Here is a 27,943-nt window from a genome sequence, read left to right on the forward strand (position 1 = left end):
GACTTCTGAAGGTAATTGGTTGCACCGGAGATTTTTATGGGCTTCATAACAAAGGGGGTGAATACATAGGCACATGTCAATTATCAGTTTTTTATTTCTGAAAAATAGTTTTATGTATATATTTTTCTAATTTTACTTCACCAACTTAGACTATTGTGTTCTGATTTATCACATATAATTCAGATTAAAAAAAACATTGAACTAAAGGCTGTGATGTAACAAAATAGGTAAAAAGCCAAGGGGGGTGAATACTTTTGCAAGGTACTGTATGTAAATAAGGGAATTTTGCAAGTGATCAAAAGTTGCAAGTGATCATACACCTGAAGAACATACTTTAAAGTGGTAGTACAGTCCCTATCTTATCTTGTACCTACAGGTAAGCTTACAATCAGGCTTACCTGTAGGTACGATGAAGATCTCCTAAACGTGCACCATTTAGGAGATATTCACATTGGCAATAGCTGATGACATCACCCGCGCATGTGCAGTTACGCTCTACATTCAGGGAATACAGTATGCCATGGAATATAGAATACTGCACACTAGCAAATTATTGGATAAACCTGCAGGGGTCCCTTTTTTTTTATTTCTTAGCGACTTCGCTACTGGTGCTTACCACCACTTTAACCAGCGGCCACCATGTTTCATCCTCATATTTGTATACAGTTTTAAGTTGTAGGTTGACCAAGTGGGACATGTTGGGTGAGAATACGTGGGGCATGTTGGGTCAGACTATAAGATCATGTGTTTCCCCTGAAAAATCTTGCCTTGTGTCAAACCATTATATCTAGATCAAGGAAAAAAATGGGTTCCATTTGTGTAGAGGAAGCCTGAACAGCTGATTAGCCAAACCCTAGTATGAATCCTATAAAGAAGCTGGAAGTACTGTGGCCATATTTTTATGGAGGGACTGAGAAAGTCATTGACACAAGTCATTTGAGTTGGCCAGAAATAATGTTGGAAATCTGGCTCAAAAAGGCCTCTTTCGTCCAAATCTGCCAGTAGACCAGCTCTATTCGTATGTATGATCATTCTACTTCAACTAAATGAAAAAGAAAACAAAGAGTTTAATGCTGAGAATTACTTGTGAGTAATTGCACCATTGATTAGTATTATTATACAGGATTTATATAGCGCCAACAGTTTGTGGAGCACTTTACAATATAAAGGGGGACAGTAAGATTAAAATACAGTTCAATACAGAAGGAATTTGGGCCCTGCTCATGAAGTTTACAATATAAAGTGAGGGGGAGGTGGTACAGAAGGTAATAGCTGCAGGCAATGATCTGATGGAGGTGTAGAAGGTGGTATTGGAAGCCATGGGATAATATAAACTGGCTCAGGGAACAGCTTACCCAAGGACAGAGCATTGGGGTACCCCAACAGAAAGAGGAAGATGAGCAGACGAGATAGAGTTGCATGTGACACTGAAGGTGCACTGAGATAGGTAGGAAGAGAACCAGGTCGCAGAGGCCACGAGAGTGGAGTTTATTGAGGAGGAGTGGGTGGTCAACGTCAGCGGAAAGGTCTAAGAGTATAAGTATAGAGTAACTGCTGTTGGTGTTAGTAGGTCATTAGTGAGGTTTAGTAGGGCAGTTTCAGTGGAATGTTGCAGGTAGAAACCAGACTGTATGGGGTCGAGAAGGTTATCAGTGAGGTAGCAACTCATACAGTTGTGAACAAGGCGTTCAAGAAACTTGGAGGCAAACTGGAGCAGAGAAATGGGTCATAAGTTGTTCAAACGGGGGGGTCCAGTGAGGGTTTTTTTTTTTTTTGGGGGGGGGGTAACCAGTGCATGTTTGAGAAGGGAGGGAAAGATGCCAGTGGAGAGGGAGAGATTGATGTGGGCTAGAGCGTGAAGATGACATCAGGAAGGGGGGCAAAGTAGTTGTGAGGGGACAGGTGGTGAGGTGGGCCTCAGAAAGGAGTTTGGTGACAGTGTCAAAAAGGGGAAAGTATGGTGTTGAACCTAGTATGTCAGTTGGAGTAAAAAGCAGGACACTGAAGACCTTACCATAACTTCTATTGATCTTGTTTTTGAAATAATTGGCAATCTCCTGGGCAGTAAGTAAATGGGTGAACTCTGTGTGTGTGTTGAGAACTGGATGAGAGGGTTTTGATGAGAGTGTAGTAGGTTGGTTTAGCAGTGTGGAGGATGGAGTTGAATTTGAATAAGGCAGATTTGTAGAGGGTGAGGTCTTGTAGGGACTAGTTTTACACCGCACTCACTCAAGAGCACGGCTGTGTCTCAAAACTTCTGGTGTCTTCTGTTTGCCAGGGTTGTAGCAGGCAAGGCTTGCTTCTGCGTGCAGACAGGGGAACAAGTGTGCCCCGGGAGGATGAGAAGAAGTTGTTGTAAACAAAAGTAGCCAGGTCTGGACAAGACAGGGGTGCGGTTTTGTCATAAAGGCAGTTAGTAGCAAAGGGAAGAAGGAAGGATTGAGGTGGCAAAGGTTTCTATGGGTAATGGTTTGTTGGGTGGAGGTGTAGGAGGGTTGGAGACAGTGAAAGTGTTAAACTAATACGGGTGTGATCTGAGAGAGGAAAAGGGACAATAGAGAGGTTGCAGGGAGTGCAGAAGTGGGGGAATACAAGTTTGAGGGTGTAGCAATTGGAATGAGTGGCGGTATGCATCCATTGTGTTAGGTTAAAAAAGGAGGCTAGGATGAGTATTTGAGAGGTGGCTGAGGTCTTATTATTGACTGGGATGTTAAAGTACCGTAACCGAGGATGAAGGTGGGTACTTCAAAGGAGAGAAAGTAGGGTAGCCATGTAGAGAACTCATCAAGATAGTGTGACACTGGTCTATAAATGATTGAAACACTCAGACAAACTGGAGAAAACGGATAAATACAGTGTGCTTCAAAAGAGCAGAGGGACAGAGAGGGAGGTGTAGGAAGAACCTGGCAGGTGCTTTGTGGGGAAAAAAGGCCAACTCCACATCATTTTCATCCATTGGGTCTGGTTGAGAGGCCACCATGGGAGAGGGCAGCTGGAGAGACAAAGTTGGATTCCTGGAGACAGGTTTCAGTAACAGCAAGCATGTTTAGGGAGTTTGAAAGGAAAAGGTCATTGACAGAAGCAAGTTTGTTAGCGACTAAACAGGCATTCCAAAGGGCACAAAAGGAAGGGGGGCTGACTTGTGGAAGCAGAGGAACTGAAATAACAGAGTGAGGGTTGCGGCTGCTGCCAGAGAAAAGTGACTGCCTGGGGGTGAGAGTTAAATGGTGTAGGGTCAGGATTTGAGGCAATATCCCCAGAAATTAGGAGTAAATTAGAAACTAGAGGAACTAGAAGCAGGAAACAAAAGGGACCGACAAGGGGTCAGTTCCCAATGTCCTAACTGAGGTGGAAGGATGATACCACCTTTGGAAGAAAAGAAAAAGTCTTGCACATAAGGCTACCTTGTCTTTGTAAAGAATGAGAAACGGAGATCCTTCAGTTCAGAGACATGTCTGACAGCAACCAAAAAGGCCACTTTGCAGAAGAGGTCATCTAAGGGGATATCCCCGATGGGTGCAAACAGTGATCTTTGAGAGGAAGAAAGAACAAAGTTGAGTACCCAAGAAAGCAGGGAATGCTTTAAGGGGCAGGGGGTGATCTGAAAAACACTTAAAAAAAAAAGGATTTGACAAGGGACAGAGGCCAGAGGTTTTTGAAAAAGAATTGACCAAAACCTGTCCTTTCAGAGTGCTTAAGGCCAAGTGCTGGTCAAGTCCTGACTGTTGCAAAGCCAAAATGCAAGACATCAAGTAATCTTACTGGGACTGAAGTTCCCGTGCTTACACCAGGCCAAGAAGGAAATCCATATGCAATAATAGATCTTTCTGCAAGTGGCTTTTCATGCTTTTAGCAAGATAGCAATGATGGATTCAGATCGTTGTCCCTTAAGACTTTGGCTTCAACAGCCATATCAATAAAGCTAGTGATTGAGAAGCAGAATGGAAAAGAGGGTCCAGAGACAGCAGTTGTGGCCTGTTAGGGAGGGGCCAGGGGTCATCGTCTAGTAGTCTGATTATGTTTACGTACCAGGTTCATCTCTGCCACTTTGGTGCGATGAGAATCACTGGTTTCTTCTCCTGCACTTTTGTGTGGAGCAGATGAGGTTGAATTTGCACTGGGCGGAAGGCATAATTTAACCTGAACTGAAACCAGAGGATTATTATGGCATCAAAAGCCAGTGCTAGAGGATCCTTGGTCCTGGCCACAAACAGAGGTAGCTTGTTGTTAAATATGGAGACCAGGATATCCACACCTCTAACATATCATGTTGTAGATGTCGGGGTGAAGGACCTATTTCCCCTGGTCCAGACAGTGATGGCTGAGGTAACCCACCGTCTAGTTTTCAACTCCTGACAGTGGATAGGGAGTCTCCTTCCGTGAGATGATCTTGCTTTCTTTAAGGCTGCATGAGTCCTGGTGCCCCCTTGAAGGTTGATGTAGGCCACAGCTGTTGCATTGTCTGATTGCACCCCGATTGGGGGGGGGGTCTTTTCAAAAGGAGGGTCAAGTGTTGCAGAGCCACCCTTTTTGCTCTGAGCTCCAGGATGTTGATGGAAAGCTTGGCTTCCACCAATGTCCATGTTCCCTGGACCATGAGGGACTGAACACTTTTCCCAAGCCTGAAAGAATGGCATCTGTTATCACTTTCCAGTGATAAGGAGGGAATGACTTCCTCATAGTTATGGGTAAGCTTGAAATCCACCAAGCTAGGGAATTCCTTGCTTGGCTGAACAGGAGCATGAGCAGGCCAAGAAAAAGTCACAACGGAAGCTCCCATGAGGACCAGAACATCCATGGAATATCTCATCAAGTGATGTCTCTCAATTCCCAAGTCCACTCTTGCTTGGGATGTGTTCCGGATCAGAAGAATATAAAGAGGTGGGAGCAGAGAATAGGCCAAAAGGCAGTGTGAAAAACTAGAAGTGATTTTCACCTATTGCAAAGCGTAGAAAGCACTGATGAGGTAGATAAAAGGGAATATGCAGACAGGCATCTCCGAAGTCTACAGATGCCAGGTTTTCCCCTTGTCTAAGACAGGCAATAACTGACCTTGGGGATACCATGCATAATTTGGTATTTGTTAAAGGAATTTAAGTCCAGAATAGGACAAATATCCCTTCTGGGCTTTGATACCATGAACAGGTTTGAAAAGTACCTTGGAAACTGTCCTCTAGAGTTATTGGCACAAGTATTTCCTGGAAAAGGAGACGCTTCAGTGCATTCTGCCAATCTGACTTTCCTTGGTTAGATTTTGGTATCGATTTAAGTGGAGAAAGTAGTGAAGGAGTAAAGTTTTGAACTCTAATTTGTAACCCTTTTAAACCACCGATTCAACTCACAGGTCTGCGACATAGATCTTTTAGGCTGGGTTAACACTAGTGCGTATCGGATGTGGATTTCTGTGTTTCACATGTTCACACCAGAATGTAGTGTTTCTCTGTGTTCCAAAGCTGTACGATAATATGCAACATATTTGTCACCAGGCTGCTGGTAGTGACATGAATGAACTGTCATTTTGAGCATAAAGTTAAAAAAAAAAAAAAAAAAGAGCTGTGTGATGCATTACATTAAAACATGCATCACACGGCCCCCTGACACATGGAACTGCAGCCCAAAATGCCTGCTGCCCACACATTAAACTGCTTCAGTGTAGTGTACAGGCTAGTGTGAATGGGCCCTAAATCATCTTACAGCAAGATTCACATGTCTTCAGGGGAACATTTTCTCAAGCCTCTTACTTTAGAGGATTAAAGTGGATGTAAACCCACCACTCACCCAGTATAAACTAATGGTACAGTATTAGTGTGTATATATATATATATATATATATATATATATATATATATATATATATATATACACACAGTATCTTACAAAAGTGAGTACACACCTCACATTTTTGTAAATATTTTATTATATCTTTTCAAGTGACAACACTGAAGAAATGACACTTTGCTACAATGTAAAGTAGTGAGTGTACAGCTTGTATAACAGTGTAAATGTGGTGTCCCCTCAAAATAACTCAACACACAGCCATTAAAGGAGAAGACCAGCCTGAGCTTTTTAGGCTGGGCTTCTCCTATGGGTCACAGGAGTGCAATTCGTTTTGAACTCCTGTGACTCGTTTTCAGCAGAGAGTGATCTGAATTCCGCTCTCCGCTGATGATACTGCCATCAGTTGAAGCAGCGCGTCATCCCAACTTCCAAGTCTGGATCCGTCAACTGCCTTAATTGATGGCAGTCTCAGCGAGCCACTGAGACAGCCTCTCCCCGCCCCTCCACAGGTCAGCGCTCCAGTGAGCGTGGAGAAGCAGACAGGAGAGACGCTGACTGTCAGCAGCTTTTCGCCGATGGTTCGGTTCTCACAGATCCCCGAGAGATGTTCGGTGGCTCGGTTCTCAGTGCAGAGACAACGGGGGACAGCTGCAGCATCGGTCTGATGCTCCATCCTAGGTAAATATGAAAAAAAAACAAAAAAACATACTTCTCTTTTAATGTCTAAACTTCTGGCAACAAAAGTGAGTACACCCCTAAGTGAAAATGTCCAAACTGGGTCCAAAGTATCAATATTTTGTGTGGCCACCATTATTTTCCAGCACTGCCTTAACCCTCTTGACTCTTGAGCATGGAGTTCACCAGAGCTTCACAGGTTGCCACTGGAGTCCTCTTCTACTCCTCTATGATGACATCACGGAGCTGGTAGATGTTAGAGACCTTGCGTTCCTCCACATTCCGTTTGAGGATGCCTCACAGCTGCTCAATAGGGTTTAGGTCTGGAGACATGCTTGGCCAGTCCATCACCTTTACCCTCAGCTTATTTAGCAAGGCAGTGGTCATCTTGGAAGTGTGTGTTGGGGTTGTTATGTTGGAATACTGTCCTGCGGCCCAGTCTCCGAAGGGAGGGGATCATGCTCTGCTTCAGTTTGTCAGTTCATGTTGGCATTCATGGTTCCCTCAATGAACTGTAGCTCCCCAGTGCTGGCAGCACTCATGCAGCCCCAGACCGTGACACTCCCAGCACCATGCTTGACTATAGCCAAGACACACTTGTCTTTGTACTCCTCACCTGGTTGCAGCCACACACGCTTGACACCATCTAAACCAAATAAGTTCCTCTTGGTCTCATCAGATCACAGGACATGGTTCCAGCAATTCATGTCCTCAGTCTGCTTGTCTAGTGCAAACTGTTTGCGGGCTTTCTTGTACATCATCTTTAGAAGAGGCTTCCTTCTGGGACGAAAGTCATACAGACCAATTTGATGCAGTGTGCGGTGTATGGTCTGAGCACTGACAGGCTGACCCCCCACCCCTTCAACCTCTGCAGCAATGCTGGCAGCACTCATACATCTATTTTCCAAAGACAACCTCTGGCTATGACGCTGAGCACGTGCACTCAACTTCTTTGGTCGACCATGGCGAGGCCTGTTCTGAGTGGAACTTGTCCTGTTAAACCACTGTATGGTCTTGGCCACGGTTCTACAGCTCAGTTTCAGGGTCTTGGCAATCTTCTTATAGCTTAGGCCATCTTTATGTAGAGCAACAATTCTTTTTTTCAGATCCTCAGAAAGTTCTTTGCCATGAACTTCTAGTGACCAGTATAAGAGAGTGAGAGCGATAACACCACATTTAACACACCTGCTCCCCATTCACACCTGGGACCTTGCAACACTAATGAGTCGCATGACATTGGGGAGGGAAAATGGCTAATTGGGCCCAATTTGGACATTTTCACTTAGGGGTGTACTCACTTTTGTTGCCAGCTGTTTAAACATTAATGGCTGTGCGAGTTATTTTGAGGGGACAGCAAATTTACACTGTTATACAAGCTGTACACTCACTAATTTACATTGTAGCAAAGTGTCATTTCTTCAGTATTGTCACATGAAAAGATATAAAATATTTTACAAAAATGTGAGGGGTGTACTCACTTTTATGAGATACTGTACATGCAACGCCTCCTGCATGTATCCCTACCTTGCAAATGCCACCCCTTCAGCAGTAGGAGTCCCGCAAAACTCTGGAATCAGTGGGTGGGTCTCTTTGCTGGAGCTCGGCGGGTAGAGTCGTGATGTCACAAGACTGCCTGCCCATCTCTACACTCTCCTATTCCTGAGTTTTGTGTAACATCCAGTCAAAACTCAGGAAAGGCACCACATGACTGGAGTAGGGATGTGAAGCTGGAATCATAACACTCTCTCTCTCAAGCTGTGCAGGAGATAAAGAAATCAGATGTCAGTTACAGCAGTGGGGGATGTGGCAACACAAACTTATCTGTGTGTTATTTTTTTATCTTAGTAAAAAAAGACAAGAGGATTGCTCAGAAGTGGATTAGCTCTTTGTGGCAAGACTGGGCACAGATGACTTGACATCCTCTACTGTACCAGGTAGAAGTCTTCATTAAAAAAAAACATTTTAGGTTTACATCCACTTTAAAGCTGAACTGAAACTGCTAAATACACAGATTAAACAGATATATGGTAGTTGTTAAACCTACCAAAGGATTTGCATGTCTATCTATCCAGTCCTGAGACTGGATAAATATATGAAAACTAGCACTATGAAAACTGAGTGCCCCAAAATAAGAGTTTTTTTGACCAATGTATATCAGCATTCTGAAAAATCTCAAAGAGGCCCTATTAAATCAAAAATCTTTTTTTTTCCACAAACTAAAAATCTATAAAATATACCAACTCATAATTTCATCTCTTAACATTTCTTTTTACAGTGACCAAACAGGGCCTTTCCAAAGCATGATGGTCCTCCACACCCAAGATTGCCCAGGTGAAACAATGACATGGTTCCTATTAAAAAAGATGGCTGCGATTCTTAACCACTTGCCAACTGGACACTTTCACCCCCTGCCTGCCCAGGCCAATATTCAGCTTTCAGTGCTGTTGCGCTTTGAATGACAATTGTGCAGTCATGTAACACTGTACTCAAATTTATTTACAGAAAAAAAAGTTTTTCTTAGTTTCTGTTATAAAATTTTGCAAATAAGAAATAAGTAATTTTTCTCCTTCGTAGATGTGCTCTGATGAGGATGCACCAATGAGGCTGCACTGAGATACGGCATTATGGGCACTGATTGGCACTGTTGGGGCTATACTGATAATCAGGACACCGATCAGTGCCCTGATTATCAGTGTGGATGTTCCCTATCACACCTGCTGGTTACTGGCTCTCTTCTCCTCATGCTGTTGATAGTGCGCGAGAAAAGTAATGCTGATAACCAGCAAGTGTGTTTACATTGTGATTGGACACAGCTGATCACATGGTAATGTGATTGTGTCATTGTCCTTTTACCCCGATCTGTGATCAGCTGTGTCCGAAGGACACAGCAAGCACAGAGCCGGCCGGATACGTGCATGGTTTTGGGAGGACATCAATAGATGCCCTACCAGATCTGGACAACCGCGCTGTAGCCATCATTTGGCTATAGTGCGGTCAAGAAGTGATTAATCACCGGAAGATTTTACCTCCTTCCTGACCAGAGCACTTTTTACAATTTGGCACTGCGTTGCTTTAACGGACAATTGCGCAGTCATGCAATGCTGTACCTAAACAAAATTTGCATCCTTTTTTTCCCACAAATAGAGCTTTTTTTTGGTGGTATTTGATCACCTCTGCGGTTTTTATTTTTTGCGCTATAAAGAAAAAAAAACAATTTTTATTTGCTATAATAAATATCCACCAAACTTCTTTTAAAAAACTAAATTTCTTCATCAGTTTAGGCCAATATGTATTCTTCTACGTATGTTTGGTAAAAAAAAAAAAACGCAGATGTGGTCACATTTCATTCAACCAGTGCATTGAATGAAAAAAACTGATAGATCCCTAAATCAACACAAGCCATGATGATGTAGGGATCTCTCCTGCTGAGACATTGTATTTTGACAGGAGGAACTCTCCCGTCCTGCCAGAATACACTGATCAGCGCTCTAAGCCATTGGCTGCAAGCGCTGATCGAATGCTGGTTTCCAGCATGTCCCTGTGACAGAAGCCGAATATTAGCAATAAGCAAAGTAGAAACTACAATCACAGTTCAGAATAAACACAAATTAACAATAATATTATCTGAAGTACTTTGGCAATCAATTACAATTGATATGCAAAAATTCCCAAATATAAGATTCTGGCAGAATAGAAAAAAAAAATGTACATTATTAAACTGAAAAAAGGCTTTTCTGTGGTTGCATAATAACTCTCAGTCACAGTGACAGTGGGATCACTTCCAAAAGGTAATAGGGATGAGAGAACAAGTACAGCTCTTTCTACCATGAACTGCTGACAGTTTGGACCATGCTAGAGCAAATAATCTCTCTCTAGGGAGCCAAGAAATACACAGGGACTGCTCATCTCAGCCTAAAGTGTGCAGAATCCTGTGATTGGAGATAAAAACACAGCATCTTTCATGCCAAAACAGAGACAAAAGGTTCAGACTATAAAAATAGGTCAGGGGAAGAACAGTGCAACAAACATTCCAAATATGGATTTTCACAATGTACAATACATAAGAAAGCAAGCAGTATATAAAACTCATAGAAAAGCTATACAGGTAAAATTTTAATTAAACAATATATTACGATTGCTTTATTATATTATTCCTCAATTTGGATAACTGTGCAGGCTCGCTTCCTGGCTTAACCACTTAAGGATCGGAAGGATTTACCCCCTTAATGACCAGACCATTTTTTGCAATACGGCACTGCGTCACTTTAACTGACAATTGCACGGTCGTGAGACCAAACAAAATTGATTACCCTTTTTCCCCACAAATAGAGCTTTCTTTTGGTGGTATTTCATCACCTCTGCGGTTTTTATTTTTTGCGCTATATAACCAAAAAATAGACTGACAATTTTGAAGAAAAAAAACAATATTTTTGCTATAATAAATATCCCCCAAAAAAATCTAAAAAAAAAAAAAACGAATTTCTTCATCAGTTTAGGCCAATATGTATTCTTCTACATATTTTTGGTAAAAAAACAAAAAAAAGGCAATAAGCGTATAGATTGGTTTGCGCAAAAGTCTACAGCGTCTACAAAATAGGGGAAAGATTTATTTTACTTTATTTTTTTTACTAGTAATGGCGGTGATCAGCGGTTTTTAGCGGGACTGCGACATTGCAGCGGACAGATAAGACACTTTTGACACTTTTTTTGGGACCAGTGACATTATTACAGTGATCAGAGCTAAAAATAGCCACTGATTACTGCATACATGTCACTGGCAGGGAAGGGGTTAACACTAGGGAGTGATCAAGGGGTTAAGTGTGTCCTAGGGAACTGTGGGGGGAGTAGACTGACATGGAGTACAGAGAGATCGCTGTTCCTGATCACTAGGAACAAATTATCTCACTAAACTAAATATCTCTATTAGCTAAACAGATAGCTAACTCTAAACAGATCCCTGTTCTACCTCTCTGAGGAGCGATCGTGGGTGGCCAGCGGACATCACAGCCGTTGGACCCGCGCATCGGCTCCCCCCCACAGTGACTTATGCACGAAATGACATACACCAGCAAGTCTGTTTTTCAAAAGCACAGCTTTTTTTTTAGCCCTCCAGCAGAATGTATCAGTTTACATGAATGAGACAAACCACTTAACACTGGCAGGGGTGATTTAAATTATTAGCTTTTATTTATTTATGCAAAACCTTTATTCCAAAAGGGAAAAAAAACGGTTTACAGATTTTAAGTGTGAGCTGGAGTTTGGCTTCAATTTGTTAGTGGTTCTACAGTTCCTTGAAAAAGTATTCATACCCCTAGAAATTTTCCACATTTTGTCATGTTTTACAACCAAAAATGTAAATGTATTTTATTGGGATTTTATGTCATAGACATAGACCAACACAAAGTGGCACATAATTGTAAGGCCTCATGCACACGGACGTTTTTACAGCCGCTTTTTTGAGCGTTTTTTGCAGCTTAAAAACGCCTGTCTATGTTAGTCTATGGCTTCATGCCAACCTAGGCGTTTCTGAGCTGCAAATGGCATAGGCGTTTTTAAGCTATAAAAAAAACCCAGGACCAGTGGGTTCTGAGAGCCGTTTTTCAGCTGTAAAAACGCTCTAACACTGATAAACGCTCAAAAAACTTCGCTCACCAACGTTTTTTAGCATTTTTGATCCATTGAAAAAAAAAAAAAAAAATTTTGAAAAGATAAACGCTAAAAAACGCTAACACGGAAAACCGCTAAAAAACGCTATTGCAAAAACGTTGAAAAAAGCTGAAAAAAGTTTTTAAAAAATCACTGCAAAGATACTGGCGTTTTCATAAAGTTATTTTAACATCCCGTGTGCATGAGGCCTAAAAGTGGAAGGAAAATGATAAATGGTTTTAAAAATTGTTTACAAATATGTGAAAAGTGTGGCGTGCATTTGTATTCAGCCCCCCTGAGTCAATACTTTGTAGAACCACCTTTCGCTGCAATTACAGCTGCAAGTCTTTTTGGGGATGTCTCTACCAGCTTTGCACATCTAGAGAGTGACATTTTTGCCCATTCTGCTTTGTAAAATAGCTCAAGCTCTGTCAGATTGGATGGAGAACGTCTGAACAGCAATGTTCAAGTCTTGCCACAGATTTGCAATTGGATTTAGGTCTGGATTTTGACTGAGCCATTCTAACACAACAATATGCCTTGATCTAAACTATTCCATTGTAGCTCTGGCTGTATGTTTAGGGTCGTTGCCCTGCTGTTAGGTGAACCTCTGCCCCAGTCTCAAGTCCTTTGCAGACTCCAACATGTTTTCTTATAAGTTACCCTGTATTTGGCTCCATCCAACTTCCCATCAACTCTGACCAGTTTCCCTGTCCTTGCTGAAGAAATGCATCCCCACAACATGAAGCTGCCACTATGTTTCACAGTGGGGATGGTGTGTTCAGGGTGATGTGCGGTTTTAGATTTCTGTCACACATTCGCAAAACTGGACTTCTTATGGCTTTCTTTCAACAATGGCTTTCTTCTTGCAACTCTTCCATAAAGGCCAGATTTGTGGAGTGTACAACTAATAGTTGTCCTGTGGACAGATTCTCCCACCTGAGCTGTGGAGCTCTGCAGCTCATCCAGAGTTACCTCTTGGCTGCTTCTCTGATTAATGCTCTCTTTGCCCGACCTGTCAGTTTAGGTGGATGGCCATGTCTTGCTAAGTTTGCAGTTGTACCATACTCTTTCCATTTTAGGATGATGGATTGAACAGTGCTCCGTGAGATGTTCAAAGCTTGGGATATTTTTTTTATAACCTAACCCTGCTATAAACTTCTCCGCAACTTTATCCCTGACCTGTCTGGTGTGTTCTTGGCTTTCATGTTGCTGTTTGTTCACTAAGGTTCTCTAACAAACCTCTGAGGGCTTCACAGAACAGCTGTATTCATACTGAGATTAAATTACACACAGGTGGACTCTATTTACTAATTAGGCGACTTCTGAAGGCAGTTGGTTCCAGTAGATTTTAGTTAGGGGTATCCAAGTAAAGGGGGTTGAATACGAATGCACTCAATACCTTTCAGATATTTATTTGTAAAAAAAATTGAAAACCATTTATAATTTTCCTTCCACTTCACAATTATGTGCAACTTTGTGTTGGTCTAGCACAGTGGAACTAAACCCTCCTAATTCTTTACACCCAAGAAAACCATACGTGCCTTGATCTGCTGTTGCCATGCGATCAGTTATGATACCTGCCATTTGATGGTTTGACACTTGGGTTGAGAGCCCAAGCAACTGTGACAGTTATCATTCATGGCAGTGAAGACCAATCTTAGGAAAATGCAAACAACTCTTTCTTTTATATGATACCGTTATGCACACTTTGAAGCTGAAAGGACAGAGAGTTGACAGGGTTTACTGCTACAGGGCATCAGCTGTGTGCAGGATAACGTGTATATATACGCGATTCCAGACTTCCACCTGCAGGGAGCGCGCACTGCCAGTGGGCCACTTCTGCTGTGATAATTCACAGCAATAGCTGATCCAAAGTTCCCAGGCAATCAATGTCCTGCAGCACCCACCAATCGCTGGCAATACACAGAAAACTAAGATATGCCTATAGAAACAAGGCATATCTCAGTTCTGAAAAGGGGGAAGGAATGGATATTGTGTTCCTACAAAGTAGGGACTAGAATCCATTACTTCCCCTAGTAAAAGCAACACACAGTTACACAAACACTGGTTATGTGCACAGTTAACCCCTCGATTGCCCTAGATGTTAACCCCTTCGCAGCCAGTGACATTAGTACAGTGATGGTGCATATTTTTAGCCCTGATCACTGCATTATTGTCACTAGTTCCAGGCAAAGTGTCAAAAGTGTCATTTAGTGTGAGAATGTTCGCCGCAATATTGCAGTCCCGCTATAAGTCGCTGATGGCCGTCATTACTGGGATTGGAAAAAATAAATAAAAATTCCATAAATATATCCCATAGTTTGTAGACGCTATAATGTTTGCGTAAACCAATCAATATATCCTTATTGGGATTTTTTTTACCAAAAAACATGTAGCAGAATACATATTGGCCTACATTTATGAAGAAATTCATTTTTTTTTAATTGTTTTATCATTAATAGCAGCAAGTAAAAAATATTGGAGTTTTTTTTCAAAATATTTGGTCTTTTTTTGTTTATAGCGCAAAAAATAAAAAAGCGCAGTGGTGATCAAATACAACCGAAAGAAAGCTCTATTTGTAGGGGGGAAAAAATGACGCAAATTTTATTTGGGTACAGTTTTGCACGTCCTAGCAATTTTCAGATTAAATAACACAGTGCCGTATCGCAAAAAATGGCCTTGTCATGAAGGGGGTAAATCTTTCAGAGGTCAAGTGGCTAAAGAACCTTCCTTATCATTGGCAGGGAGAGATAAATGACTGTGGTGAACAAACAATCTGCAACATAACCCAGTTTCAACAGTTCTGGTGGTTCTAGGGCCAGTATTAGAACTTCTGAGCTGCATCAGGTTGCTACTCTTTGACTACCTCTGAATGGCAATTCCACAAAAGTCTATGGAAAACCCCAAACACCAAGGCAGCTCAAAGCATAGGTCAACAGATCGCAAAATGATGCAAACTGGGTATATATGATAGAAACAGAGAGGTGGAATTGAGAGAAATTTTCACACTGCCCTAATCTTATACCGCTCAATGAATTCCTGCTTAGTGGAACTTTTCTTTAAAAAAACGTACCTTTCAATTTATAGACTTCGCCATTGGCAGAATATACAACTATCATGAAGGGAGCCTCATCGCTCTGGGAAACCAGCGATCCAGCTAGAGACAAGGACCCTCGGGGTTTCTGGTTTTTGCTTGCCTCTGTGACAAAATACTGCAGGATCCCAGATTCAAAGTCCAGTATAAAATATCTGTAAAGGATAAAAAAATGTATATTTTTTTGCATTCTAAAACGATAAACCAATCTTTCCGTATCAAAAAGCAGTAAAGATGTAAATTTGTGAGTTTAGCACCTATTCATGCAGTCTGGTGGAATCAATGAAGCACAAGTCTTGCCAGTACACGTAATAGTTACCAAATTGGTAGTTACATATTGTACATCACATATCACTGGTTATGCAAAAAAAAAAATATACACACATGATCACTATATTTGTCTTTATCCGTATCTGTTTTCTAATATTGGCTTCAAATAGGCCAAAAGGCTATCCCTCAGCTGGGCTTCAGAGATACAGCGGTGCTCATAGAGAAAATGAATGATAACACAAAAACTTTTCTTTCACTCATGTTTAGTGTTTGGTTGAAGCCATTTATTTTCAATTAACTATGTTTACTCTTTTTAAATCATAATGACAACAAAAACTTCCCAAATGACCCTGATCAAAAGTTTACATACCCCAGTACTTAATACTGTGTATTGCCCCCTTTAACATCAACGATAGCTTGAAGTCTTTTGTGGTATTTGTGGATGAGGCTCTTTATCTTCTCAGATGGTAAAGCTGCCCATTCCCCATGGCAAAAAGCCTCCAGGTCCTGTAAATATTTGGGCTGTCTTGTATGAACTGAATGTTTGAGATCTCCCCAGAATCACTCAATGATATTGAGGTCAGGAGACTCAGATGGCCACTCCAGAACCTTCACTTTATTCTGCTGTAACCAAGGACAGGTCGACTTGGCCTTGTGTTTTGGATCATTGTCATGTTGGAATGTCTAAGTACGTCCCATGCGCAGATTCCTGGCTGATGAATGCAAATGTTCCTCCAGTCATTTTTGATAACATGCTGCATTCATCTTGTCATCAATTTTGACCAAATTTCTTGTGCCTTTGTACCTCACACATCCCCAAAACATCAGCAATCCACCTCCGTACCTTTGATCATAGGTCTTGTTGACTCCTCTCCAAATGTAGCATTTATGGTTGTGGCCAAAAAGCTTAATTTTGGTCTCATCACTCCAAATGACTTTGTACCCAAAGGTTTGAGGCTTGTCTCTGTGCTGTTTGGCGTATTGTAAGCGGGATACTTTGTGTCATTTGCGTAGTAATGGCTTTCTTCTAGAGACTCGACCATGCAGCCCATCTTTCTTCAAGTGCCTCCTTATTGTGCATCTTGAAACAGCCACACCACATTTTTTCAGAGAGTCCTGTATTTCACCTGAAGTTATTTGTGGGTTTTTCTTTGCGTCCCAAACAATTTTTCCAGCAGTTGTGGCTGAAATTTTAGTTGGTCTACCATACTGTGGTTTGGTTATAACAGAACCCCTCATTTTCCACTTGATTCAAGTTTGAACACTGCTGATTGGCATTCCCAATTCCTTGGATATCTTTTTATATCCATTTCCTGTTTTATGCAGTTCAACTACCTTTTCCCACAGATCCTTTGACATTTTTTTTGCTTTCCCCATGACTCAGAATCCAGAAACATCAGTGCAGCACTGGATGAATGATGCAAGGGTAGGTCAGGTGTCCAGGAACTCATTGACCTTTTATACACACATTAATACACTAATTACAAGCAAACAGATCACAGGTGAGGATGGTTACCTTTAATAGCCATTCAAACCCCTTTGTGTCAACTTGTGTGCATGTTATAAGGCCAAAATCACCAGGGTATGTAAACTTTTGATCAGGGTCATTTGGGTAGTTTCTGTTGCCATTAGGATTTAAAAAGTGTAAACACAGTTGATTGATAGTAAATGGCTTCAGCCAAACACTAACCCATGAGTGAAAAATGTTTTTGTGTTATCATTCATATTCTCTGAAAAATGGCCAAGAAATCATACATTCTGCCAGGGTATGTAAACTTATGAGCACCACTGTATCTCTGAAGCCCAGCTGAGGGATTGCCTTTTGGCCTATTTGAAGCCAATATTAGAAAACAGATACCTGTACGTGTCCATGCTTAGAAAAGTAACAGGATCCCTAAGGCTACTTTAGTTTGCTGGTTAGGGTTACAATAAAGCAAATCGGTTACTACAGATGACATCTAAGGATATGCTCATAATACTATGCACTGGTGGGTGTTGTTAAAATGTCCTATTTAAAAGGTATTTTTTACGGCCAACCTTTGAAAACACTGACAGGCATACAGCAGGCACTAGAGTTGGAGGGCTTCCAAAATGTGAATGCTGGTTTTTCTGGTAAGTTATATAGAATGGAATATTATGATGCCTAGCAATCAAGCATTAATTAATGAACTACTTTCTGTTTCTTGTAAAAAGAAAAAAAAAAATGATTTTAACGCATACCGCAAACCTTACAAAATAAAAGCTGCTGAGCACAATACCATTATTTTGCTTTATGATGGCTGCGGTACTTGGGTTGAAGGGAATTCTGTTAGGGGTTGTTGCCATTTAAATGAATAAGTTACCAAGCAAAGCAGGAATATTTTGTTTAAGTGGAGTTCTTTAATAGACATTTCATCACTGTTCACCAGCTTTAAAGAATTTAAGATTGCGGCCATACCTAACAACACGGTCCATCATAATCCCAAAAAAATGAATTTTTAATATCGTCCTTTCATTATTTATGAAATCTAAAGCAGGGCAATTACCCCTCTCCTCCCTGTTATCCATCAAATGAATCCATCACATTTATGCAAGCACAGGAAAGTTATTTCCATGGCCTAGCAAGGTGTGCAATATCCTCTGCCCATTTTTAAGCCTTCGGAATTTATACTTCACACCTTTGAGCCTCTTCAGAAGAATGTGACTGTGCAAGTGTTTTAAAGATAACATATCAATCACCTGTGGCACCAGCGAATCTGTCAAATTGGTTAAAATTCACACTCCAAGTGAAATGTATACATAATGAGCATGTAAATTATAAAATATCCCTTCCTGTTACTTCTAAACAAGCTCAATGACTGTGAAAAGCAAGAAAAAAATGTAATATCAGTAATGATCACAAGATGTCAATATGGACACATCCTATTCAAGTTTTTAAATATATAGGCATGTGCTGTATGTGTTCAGTATTTAATTACTATTATAAGGATTTGACCATGTAACAGTGTTAAAATATTATTTTTTCTCAAAGTTACTATTCCCACCATACTTTAGCTAAATGCAGATCTGAGCACAGGCAGTAAAACTACTTATGAAACTTGTGCTACCGCACAGGGAACCAGGAAAGAAAAGGCAACCAAGTAGGGTGGCAAACACAAATGGCATGGAGGGACGATCTGCGCGTCTCTGGAAAGCTAAAGGTCTTGTGGAATAAATGGAAGAAGTGTTTTTTTGCTGGGCGTGGAATTCCTTTTTTTTAATGGGAGGAAGCTACAATTTGGTTACATTTTATGATGTTTTTGTCAAATGATAATACATTTTCTGATTCATTATATTGAGAGAGAGAGAGAGAGAGAGAGAGAGAGAGAGAGAGAGAGAGAGAGAGAGAGAGAGAGAGAGACTGCAATACTGTACTTTATCCAGACCAGAAGCAGAGACTATTAGGTAACTGTTCCTGTGTTCTGGCTGTTTAATTGTAGCTGCCTATAATTTCTTGATTGGAATTCTTGTGACAGACAAATCCTTGTCCTCTTTTTATTATCTCACATGAACGGTACCAACTAACTAGGTCTGTGTATAGTATATTAGTTCTTGTTTTAGCTACTTTTTAAAGCAACATCTTTTAGTTTTAATATAACTTGTAAATAAAAATTACATGAATATCCCAAAATGATTTCTTTAAATGTCATGCTGTCTGTCAAACGTAGACTGAACATTTTGATGATCCTAACATTGCTCATAAAAGAATAGTTGCATCATGCTCATCTTCTCACCCCCCCCTTATTACTTCTGCCAAACTATTACAACATTACAGATATTTTCCAAAGGATGAACTTGAAATGTGTCTGTGCGTTTTTCACTGACCAAAAAAATTACTTTTATTTTCTATTGTAGAGAAGAAATTTTACAACATATAAAATAATTGTAAAAATGATCTTGACAAGCCTCTTGCTTTCACGATCTCTGACACAACTCAGTGTGAAAGCATATCATGAGCATTACCCTGTCATGGTTAGTTGAACAAGCTCAGCAAATGCACTTTCACAATATCGATTGTACCGCCAAGAGAAAAGGCAGACAATCACAAAGGAGAGTCCTGGCTGTAATGTTAATGCTGTTTCTGTGCAGGTAATCAAACATGTATTCAGGATGAACAAAAAGAAAAAATGGAGGCATGAAAACCTTCTAAGATTCAATGGGATAATTTCATATTGTTACATTCCAGTGCTTCTATGAACTGGTTCATATGCGCCTGAACCATCAAGCATATAACAGTTGTCAATCAAACCCCCTAAGGACAAGTTTGCTTTCTAGCTGTTCAATTGAGACATGTGAGATGCAATTACTTCATACAAAAAAAAAACTCAATGGGTTTATTCTAACGCATAAAATGAATGCAAATTATTGAGAAGAGTGATAACAAAAGGCACGTTTGTTTTTCATGTTGCGGGGTCTTTTATGTGGCTTATATTGTGTTATCTAGTAAATCTGTAGCTATGGCACCTCATACGTACAAAAAATAAAAAAAATAAAAACATCCTTCACTGGTAAGACCTGATGTTGTTGAAACAAGTTGTCTTTTAAAATCGAAAGTGCACTTTAAAACAAAGTGCATTTATCCTTTTGCCTAACCTAGCCTACCCTACCCCCGTCTAGATGCATACTTACCCCGATTATTAGGGGGCATTTCAGACCTCTACAGAAAGACTACTACTTCAACACAGACAGCAATCCCTATCTGCGGCATGCTGGCAGGGGACAGGCTTTTCTACCCAAGCTGTGGTTGCTTGGTAAACAAAACAAACTGCGACACTTTGAAACCTTTTGTTTTGATGCACCTGGAATGTACAGTATTTAGCCAATTTAAACAGAAAGTTCCCCACCCCCAGAATAAGAAGACTATACTGCTCATTTTTCTAGGGGACAAGATAAAACAGCATATTCTTTATTATAATCTGTTCCAGCCAGCGCTCCTGTCCTTTGATCTAGAATGCCACTCCTGCACTATCACATACAATGTAGGTCCAGTAATTGTTGCTGGTCCTGCATAGTAGTTGATCACACTAGTGTTATGCCGCGTACACACAACCGGTTTTGCCGTCGGAATAAACTCCGAAGGTTTCTCTAACAGAACTCCGAAGGAATTCCATTCAAGTGGTCTTGCCTACACACGGCCAAACCAAAGTCCGACCAAAGTCCGACTGTCCAGAAGGCGGTGACGTACAGCACGTACGACGGCACTAGAAAAAGGAAGTTCAGTAGCCAATAGCTTCTGTCTCGTACTTGCCTCGGAGCAAGCTTCGTTTTTGGTCCGTCGGAACAGCATACAGACGAGCGGTTTTCCCCATAGGAATTGGTTCAGTCAGAAATATTTAGAACATGTTCTATTTCTAGGTCCATCAGAATTTTCAAAAAAAATGTCAGATGAGGCACACACAATCGGAATAGACGATGAAAAGCTTCCGTCTGACTTTTTCTGTTGGATATTCCACTCGTGCGTACGCGGCTTAAGAGGTTGCAAAAGCACTAGTCAGAGACTCACAAGAAAAGAGGCTGCAGGAGGCTGGGTTATCACAACTGGAATGGGCAGGGAGGAAGACCGCAGGAGCCTGAATAAGGGTAAGCATTACTCATCACCTACACAAAAGAATTTTGTAATCATTATCTATTAGGGGGTTGGGAACAATTGCATTATTTATATCAGCCTGTAGTTAGTCTTAAAGGAGGTGGAGGCGTGTTTTTGCTGTTGGTTAAAGTGGACCTTCACCCTCCCGAGGAAGATCTCGCTTCACCACCCCTCCTCCCATCCTCTGGCAGAATAGGGCAATTTTTTTTTCTCTTCTTTACGTTTTTTTTTTTTTTCTAATGAAAGTCCGCCTCGCCTTGCCTTAGGCGAAACATACGTAACATATGCCAGGAGGCATAGGCTTTCATTGAAGAACAGGAGGAGGGGGGCATGCCTATCGGTGTGTCATTGAGAAGCCCGCCCGCTGAGCCTGCAGGCTTCTCGATGACATCAGATGTGCGTGAGATGATCTCAGCAGGTCAACGCTACTGGATCCACTGGATGGGCGAGTATCTGAAATGTGCAGATACCACCATCAGGTAAGTGGGGGGAAAAAATGGGGAGGTCGGCCGCAGTTCCTCTTTAGGCAGAGATCCCATGTAATGCCTGGTACACACAATGAGATTATCAGATGAATGATCGCCCTTTTTTTTTTGCATGCTAATCTCATATCAAAAATGAAAAATGTACTAAGGTTACGAAAATTCTTGTTCGACAGAATAACAATTTGGAAGTGATGTAATGTGTTGTAGTGTATTTTTATTGTATTTTCGAATGACAACTGTACTGATTAATCTGGTATCGTACAAGAATTTTTCGTGCTTGTCCGATCGGATAATATTGGATAAATTGTCGTGATCGTCTCTCGTAAGTTCTGTACTAACAATCCGATTATCATACGATCGCTTCAAAAACAGTATTTTTCGTACGATTTTCTGATCGTTTGTGTGTGCCTTAGGGCATATTGCTCTTCCCAGCTTTATTAGCTTACTATCCTCCTTTTTAATGTGTCATTGTGTTTGTCTTGTTTTCTCTTCCTATTAATATTTCTTGTGTGTGCATTTACAATGCCTTAATTATGCCCTATCACTATTTGGTTTCTAGAATGGGGGCCACATTTATGAAATGTATGTTATGCTAGTACTTTTCAAAATTGTATTACATATTAATTGATAAGCTGTTCTTTTTATTTTAGCATTTTTGCTTTTATAGGTGGGCTTGGTTGTGTTTATTGTATACAAGTATAGAATAAAGATGGTTTATTGAGAATTGTTTTTACAGTTATGAGTTCATGAACAATTTATTTTCATGTTGCCTTTAGTTTATCACCTTTGAAGAATTTTTAGGGTGTATTTAATGATTCAACAAAAAATTCATCCAACATTTCTTCATTTTTAGACCAAGTTTCAATATTTCACATTCCCTCTATTACAGTGGTCTTCTCCCATTTTCAAACATTCAGCCATCGGAAAGAGCATCAAAAAAGATTCAGCCATGTGGAAATATCTTCAAACAAGAACCAAGATCTGTTCTTTAATGGGTAAGTGTTTTACAGGACTAATCAACCTATATCACTCAGTGGTTGTCAGACTGTTCTGAAATTCAACCAACATTTGCCTTGCACAGCGTTGAAACTACTCTTTGATTAAAAGTGGGGAATGTGTATTTTAAATTGCTTCTTTTTTTGTAGCTGTGGATTTTTTTTGCTTATGGAGAGTGCTGGACCTCTGTTTTTAATACAGATTCAGCACTTCCACTATTTATTTTTTTTTTATTTCTTTTAAACTGTAAATAAATGTTTTAAACAGTTCATTCTGGGAGGATCTCTCCCAGAATGAGCCAGCACAGCATGCTAGACATGCCAGCTGGATATCCCATAAGCAGGGGAACAGTAAGCGTGCAGTTCCCCAGCTATGTTGACACCAGCCCATATTCCCTTCAGCATTATGGGAGTGCTTTGATAGGTTACCCCAAAGCATCCCAGCCTGAAGCTGGCCAGCACTGAGCCCTTTTGACCAGGGGATGCCCAGGAGGGGATACCAGCACAGGGAGAACTCAAAGGCCTCTTGCACACGGTACTGATGTTTAAGCACCTGCTTTTTTGGATGGAATTTCAGGCATTTGTTTTGCACGTAGTTGCACATATTTATGCATGTATATGCATGTTCACGCATCTGCGCGCACAATATATTCCTAGGGAAAATGAATGAATAATTATGCTCATATGCGTGTATTTATGCATACCGTGGCAAAATACTGACTGGGAACGCAGATTTTTCTATTTTTTTTTTTTTAACTCAAGAATACGCAGCGCTTGTTTATGCGCCTGTGTGTACAGGCATATTGTAAACAATGGGCTTTAGATCAGTAAAAAAAAGCCCCGGACCATTTGGCTGGCAAAAGACCAGAGCACTTTTTGCGATTCGGCACTGCGTCGCTTTAACTGACAATGGCGCAGTTGTATGACATGGCTCCCAAACAAAATTGACGTCCTTTTTTCCCCACAAATAGAGCTTTCTGTTGGTGGTATTTGATCACCTCTGTGGTTTTTATAAACCAAAAAATAGCGACAATTTTGAAAAAAAAACGCATTTTTTTTTTTACTTTTTGCTATAATAAATATCCCCAAAAAATATATAAAAAAATTTTTTTTTCCTCAGTTTAGGTCGATACGTATTCTTCTTCTACATATTTTTGGTAAAAAAAAAAATGACAATAAGTGTTTATTGATTGGTATGCGCAAACGTTATAGCGTCTATAAAATAGGGTATAGTTTTATGGCATTTTTATAATTAATTTTTTTTTACTAGTAATGGCGGCGATCAGCAATTTTTTATCGTGACTGCAACATTATGGCGGACAGATCAGACACTTTTGGCGCTATTTTGGGACCATTCACATTTATATAGTGATCAGTGCGATTAAAAATGCATTGATTGCTGTGTAAATGTGACTGGTAGTGAAGGGGTTAACTACTAGGGGGCGCAGTAGGGGTTAAGTGTGTCCTAGGGAGTGATTCTAATTGTGGGGGGGCTGGGCTACGTGTGACACGACACTGATCACCGTTCCCGATTACAGGGAGCTGTGATCAGTGTCAGTGTGACTAGGCAGAACGGGGAAATGCTTGTTTACATCGGCATTTCCCCGTTCTTCCTCTCCGTGAGAAGATTGTGGGTATCCCCGCGGACAGAGTCCGCGAGGCCCGGGATCACACTCACAGAGCTCACGGCTCGCGCCCGCAAGCCGCTTCTTAAAGGGCAATGTACAGGTACGTTAGTATGCCTGTACGTGCCCTTCTGCCGACGTATATCGGCGTGAGCCGGTCGGCAAGTGGTTAAGGACTGACTTTTGCATTGATGCATGCAAATGTGGAGAAAAAAAACACACAATAAAATAAAACCTTTTAATATTTTTTTTAAGTAGCATTTAGTACTGAAACCATTTGGGGACTGAAGGTCCTCCCACTGGCACAGTTGTAATAACCCAAAACCAAAAATGTATTATCCTACTGGTGGCTGCATCAGTTTTCTTTTCTTTGGCTTTTTTCCCTCTGTTTTCTCCTGCTAGTAGCACACATCTGGCCAGCAGATTTAGATACACTAACAAAATTAAGCCAAACTCTAACTCACACTTTATAATCAGTTACAGCAGTTTTTTTCTATTTGGAATTAAAAAAATTGCACGAATAAAGGCTGCTCATCAACTTTAATTTAAGTGGTTTGTTTCATTCATGTAACTGAATACATTATGCTGGAGAGCTGGAGCTTGTGAAAAACAGACTTACTGGCTGGATCACCAGATGAAAATAGAAGCCTAAAAAAAAAGCAAACTAATACAGCCATCACATCTAAGAATTGGTAAGCTGCAATAAAATAAATGTTTGCTTTTGGGTTTAATGCTGTTTTAAATGTCCAAGGAACTTTAAAGAAAGGGTTCCCCTGACATAATTGCTCATATCTGAATTAAGTCCAAAAAGGGCACTGATGTCATGAGGAGTGTCCTGTGTGTTATTGCCCATATGTGGACTTAGGCCCGATTCACACCTATGCATTTTTAGTTCTTTTTGCATTTTGCAGATTTGCACTACAGTCCATTTAACATGGTTTCCTATGCAACAAGTTAGTGCAAATCTGTAAAATGCAAAAAGCACTAAACATGCATAGGTGTGAATCAGGCCTTAGTTCACATATGTGAAATGATTTTATGTAAACACACACCACCAGAGTTCCTTGGGCACTTAAAATTGTGCCAGTGGTTAACAGTGTCAACAGTGTGGTGTTGTGGCCTTTCACTAGTTGAAACAGGCGTTCAATGAGTGACACTTGGAGTTGATTTACTAAAGCCAAATAGACTGTGCACTTTGCAAAGTGCAATTGCACTCTGCAAGTGTAGTTGCCCTAAAGCTTAGGAAATGAGGTAAGGCTTCACTTTCTAAAGAAGACCCAATCACGTGCAAGGAAAATAAAAAAAACAGAATTTTTGCTTGCCCATGATTGGATGGTGGAAGTCAGCAGAGCTTTCCCTCATCTACTAAGCTCTGGAGCAACTGTCTCCAAGCTGCATGTCAAAATGCCTCTGAAAAACAGCCCACCACAGATAGCTTTTCTTTAGAGGGGCGGTAAAAACCACCACCCACCTAAATGAAGTCTAATGGCTTTCTGTTCAATTAAGGTTCATTTGAATTTAAAGTACATCTAACACCAACATTTTTTTTTTGGTTTTGTATAGAGTGGTGAAGGGGTAGAAACACACACACGCATATATATATATATATATATATATATATATATATATATATATATATATATAAAAATAACCCCACCTATCTTATCCAATATTAAATAAAAATTAAATAAAAAATAATATTGGCTTTGAATATACTTTTTAGTAAGTTTTTAAGTTACTATTCTTTATTTTAACTGTGAAAGATTATTATTTGAATTATTATTTAAATAAACATTTAATATAGAGTGGACTTTCAGGTTGCTGAAAGAAACTGTTGTTAGAGAGTCCATACTGTACAGGTTCAGACTGTCTCAAAGGTAAAAACATTTTAAGGCTCCTATGAACAGAGGAGACAGGAAGGGGGAGAATGTGTCATTCAAAGCTTATTTTCAGTAGAGCAGCAAGATTAACCCTGGTAAACGTGAAAAAAAGAGCCTACAGCTCCAATGATGGTTGATGATATACATGTGAAAAAATAAATATATGACATATCATATCTACCTGGAGAGAAAATTGAAAATATTTAACATTTATTCTTAGTCCTGATCATAATAAACATATACCAAAACACCATACATTTTCCAAGTGAACTTTGAGTTTACATCAGATGCATTAAAACAAAAGGTCTTATAGTTAGTCTCTCTTTAGAAAGCGGCCACGGACTAAGTAAAAAGTCAGCCCACTACCAGCATGCTAAAATAAAGGACCCTTGCTTTTTGCGTTAAAGCCGTAGTCCTTCTGCAAAAGTTGAATATGTCCCCTGCTAAGTCAGAGTTTTCAAATGAGCTCTACTGACTGAAGTTGTAGTTTTGAGTCATCAGCTCTGCAGAGAGCCTACTACTTCCAAAACAGAGAGCATGGGTCCTTCTCTGCAGATGCTATCTGGGGAAGCTTTTTTACTTAGGCTGCATCTGCTTTCTAAAGAAAACAGACTTTGTACACCCATTAGTCTGATGCAGCTCGACTGTAGTTATCTAAAAACTGGGCTGAATGTTCAGTTGGGCTTTCAGCATTTCACGTGAGGGATATATTGTAAAAGTAATTCCCGGTAAGCTGGAATGGTTATCCATGGATGGTTGAGCTATGTCAGCAGGTCATAACTGGAAGATGAGGAAAGAAATGAAAAAATTCGTCTACTGCAAAGTATTTTTTTTTGAAGAGTAGTGTATGGTATGTTCTAGTATTAAAACGGAACCAAACCTGCTAAGGCTCAGGTCACAATGCCACAACCTAAAATTTGCGCGACTTAGCCAAGCCACTATAAATCAACTTAAGGGAACGCTGTAATCTTCCTGTAATGTCGGATCTAAATCACATCAATTAAGATGTGATTTAATCATCAATGCGGATAGAAGTCGACTTGTGCAGGAACCTTTTCTAAAGTCGGAGCGACTTCAGTAGTGCTAATTAAGACAGCTCTCATTGACTAAAATGGGATTTCACATGTCGCGAGACTTGGGGTCTCACAAGTCAGAGCCCAAGTCACGACAGTGTGACCCGAACCTTATCCCTTTTCCAGTGCTGAAACATCTACAAGCTCCCTCATCAACACCAACATCTGTACCAAGTTTTCTGAGTTTAGCATCTAGTTAGGATATTAATTTGTTTTGACACAAAGAAAAATGTACAAATATATGCACAGCTCAGTGTATATTCAAAAAGAAGTTTGCAAGCAGGCAAGAATGTTTTATTGCAGCCATGGGGTTGATTTACTAAAGCTAAAAAGACTGTGTACTTTAAAAGTGCAGTTGCTCCAGACCTTGGTAAATGAGGGTAAACTCTGCTGACTTCCATCTTCCAATCATGTGGAAGCAAAAATGTTTTTGTTTTTTTTCCCTGCATGTGATTGGGTGTTTTCTGTAAAGTGAAGCAGGTGGTGTTGGTAGGGGTGAAAAGGAAGAATTGTGTGATATTTTCAGATGAGGTTGGTGATGTAGCTCGGGCCAGAGTTGTGGATGGCTTTGAAAGGAGCTGTTAGTATTTTAATCATTCGTTGGGTTAGCAGAAGTCAGTGAAATAATTGGCAGAGGGGGGTGGCAAACAATGAGCGGTTGGTAAGGTGACTGGATCTGGCAGCTACAATTATGCTGGACTCAAATGTGGGCCAACTAAGAGGGAGTTGCAATAATTGGAGGTTAAAGATAACAAGGGAGTGAATGAGTAGCTTTGTGGTGTCATTGGTTAAGAAGGGGTGTATTTTAGAGATG

General features: G+C 40.5%; 1 protein-coding gene across 1 annotated transcript in view; it reads right to left on the reverse strand.

Annotated features, from left to right (window-relative positions):
• The window catches only part of OSBPL10 (oxysterol binding protein like 10), a 706,762-nt gene that overhangs the window by 507,368 nt on the left and 171,451 nt on the right, over positions 1-27,943 (reverse strand). The window contains exon 2 of the mRNA XM_073630290.1: positions 15,176-15,351. Coding sequence (XP_073486391.1) covers positions 15,176-15,351 — 176 coding nt within the window. The remainder of the gene's footprint in view (positions 1-15,175; positions 15,352-27,943) is intronic.

This window comes from Aquarana catesbeiana, linkage group LG05 (assembly GCF_042186555.1).
Source record: "Aquarana catesbeiana isolate 2022-GZ linkage group LG05, ASM4218655v1, whole genome shotgun sequence".
Taxonomy (NCBI): domain Eukaryota; kingdom Metazoa; phylum Chordata; class Amphibia; order Anura; family Ranidae; genus Aquarana; species Aquarana catesbeiana.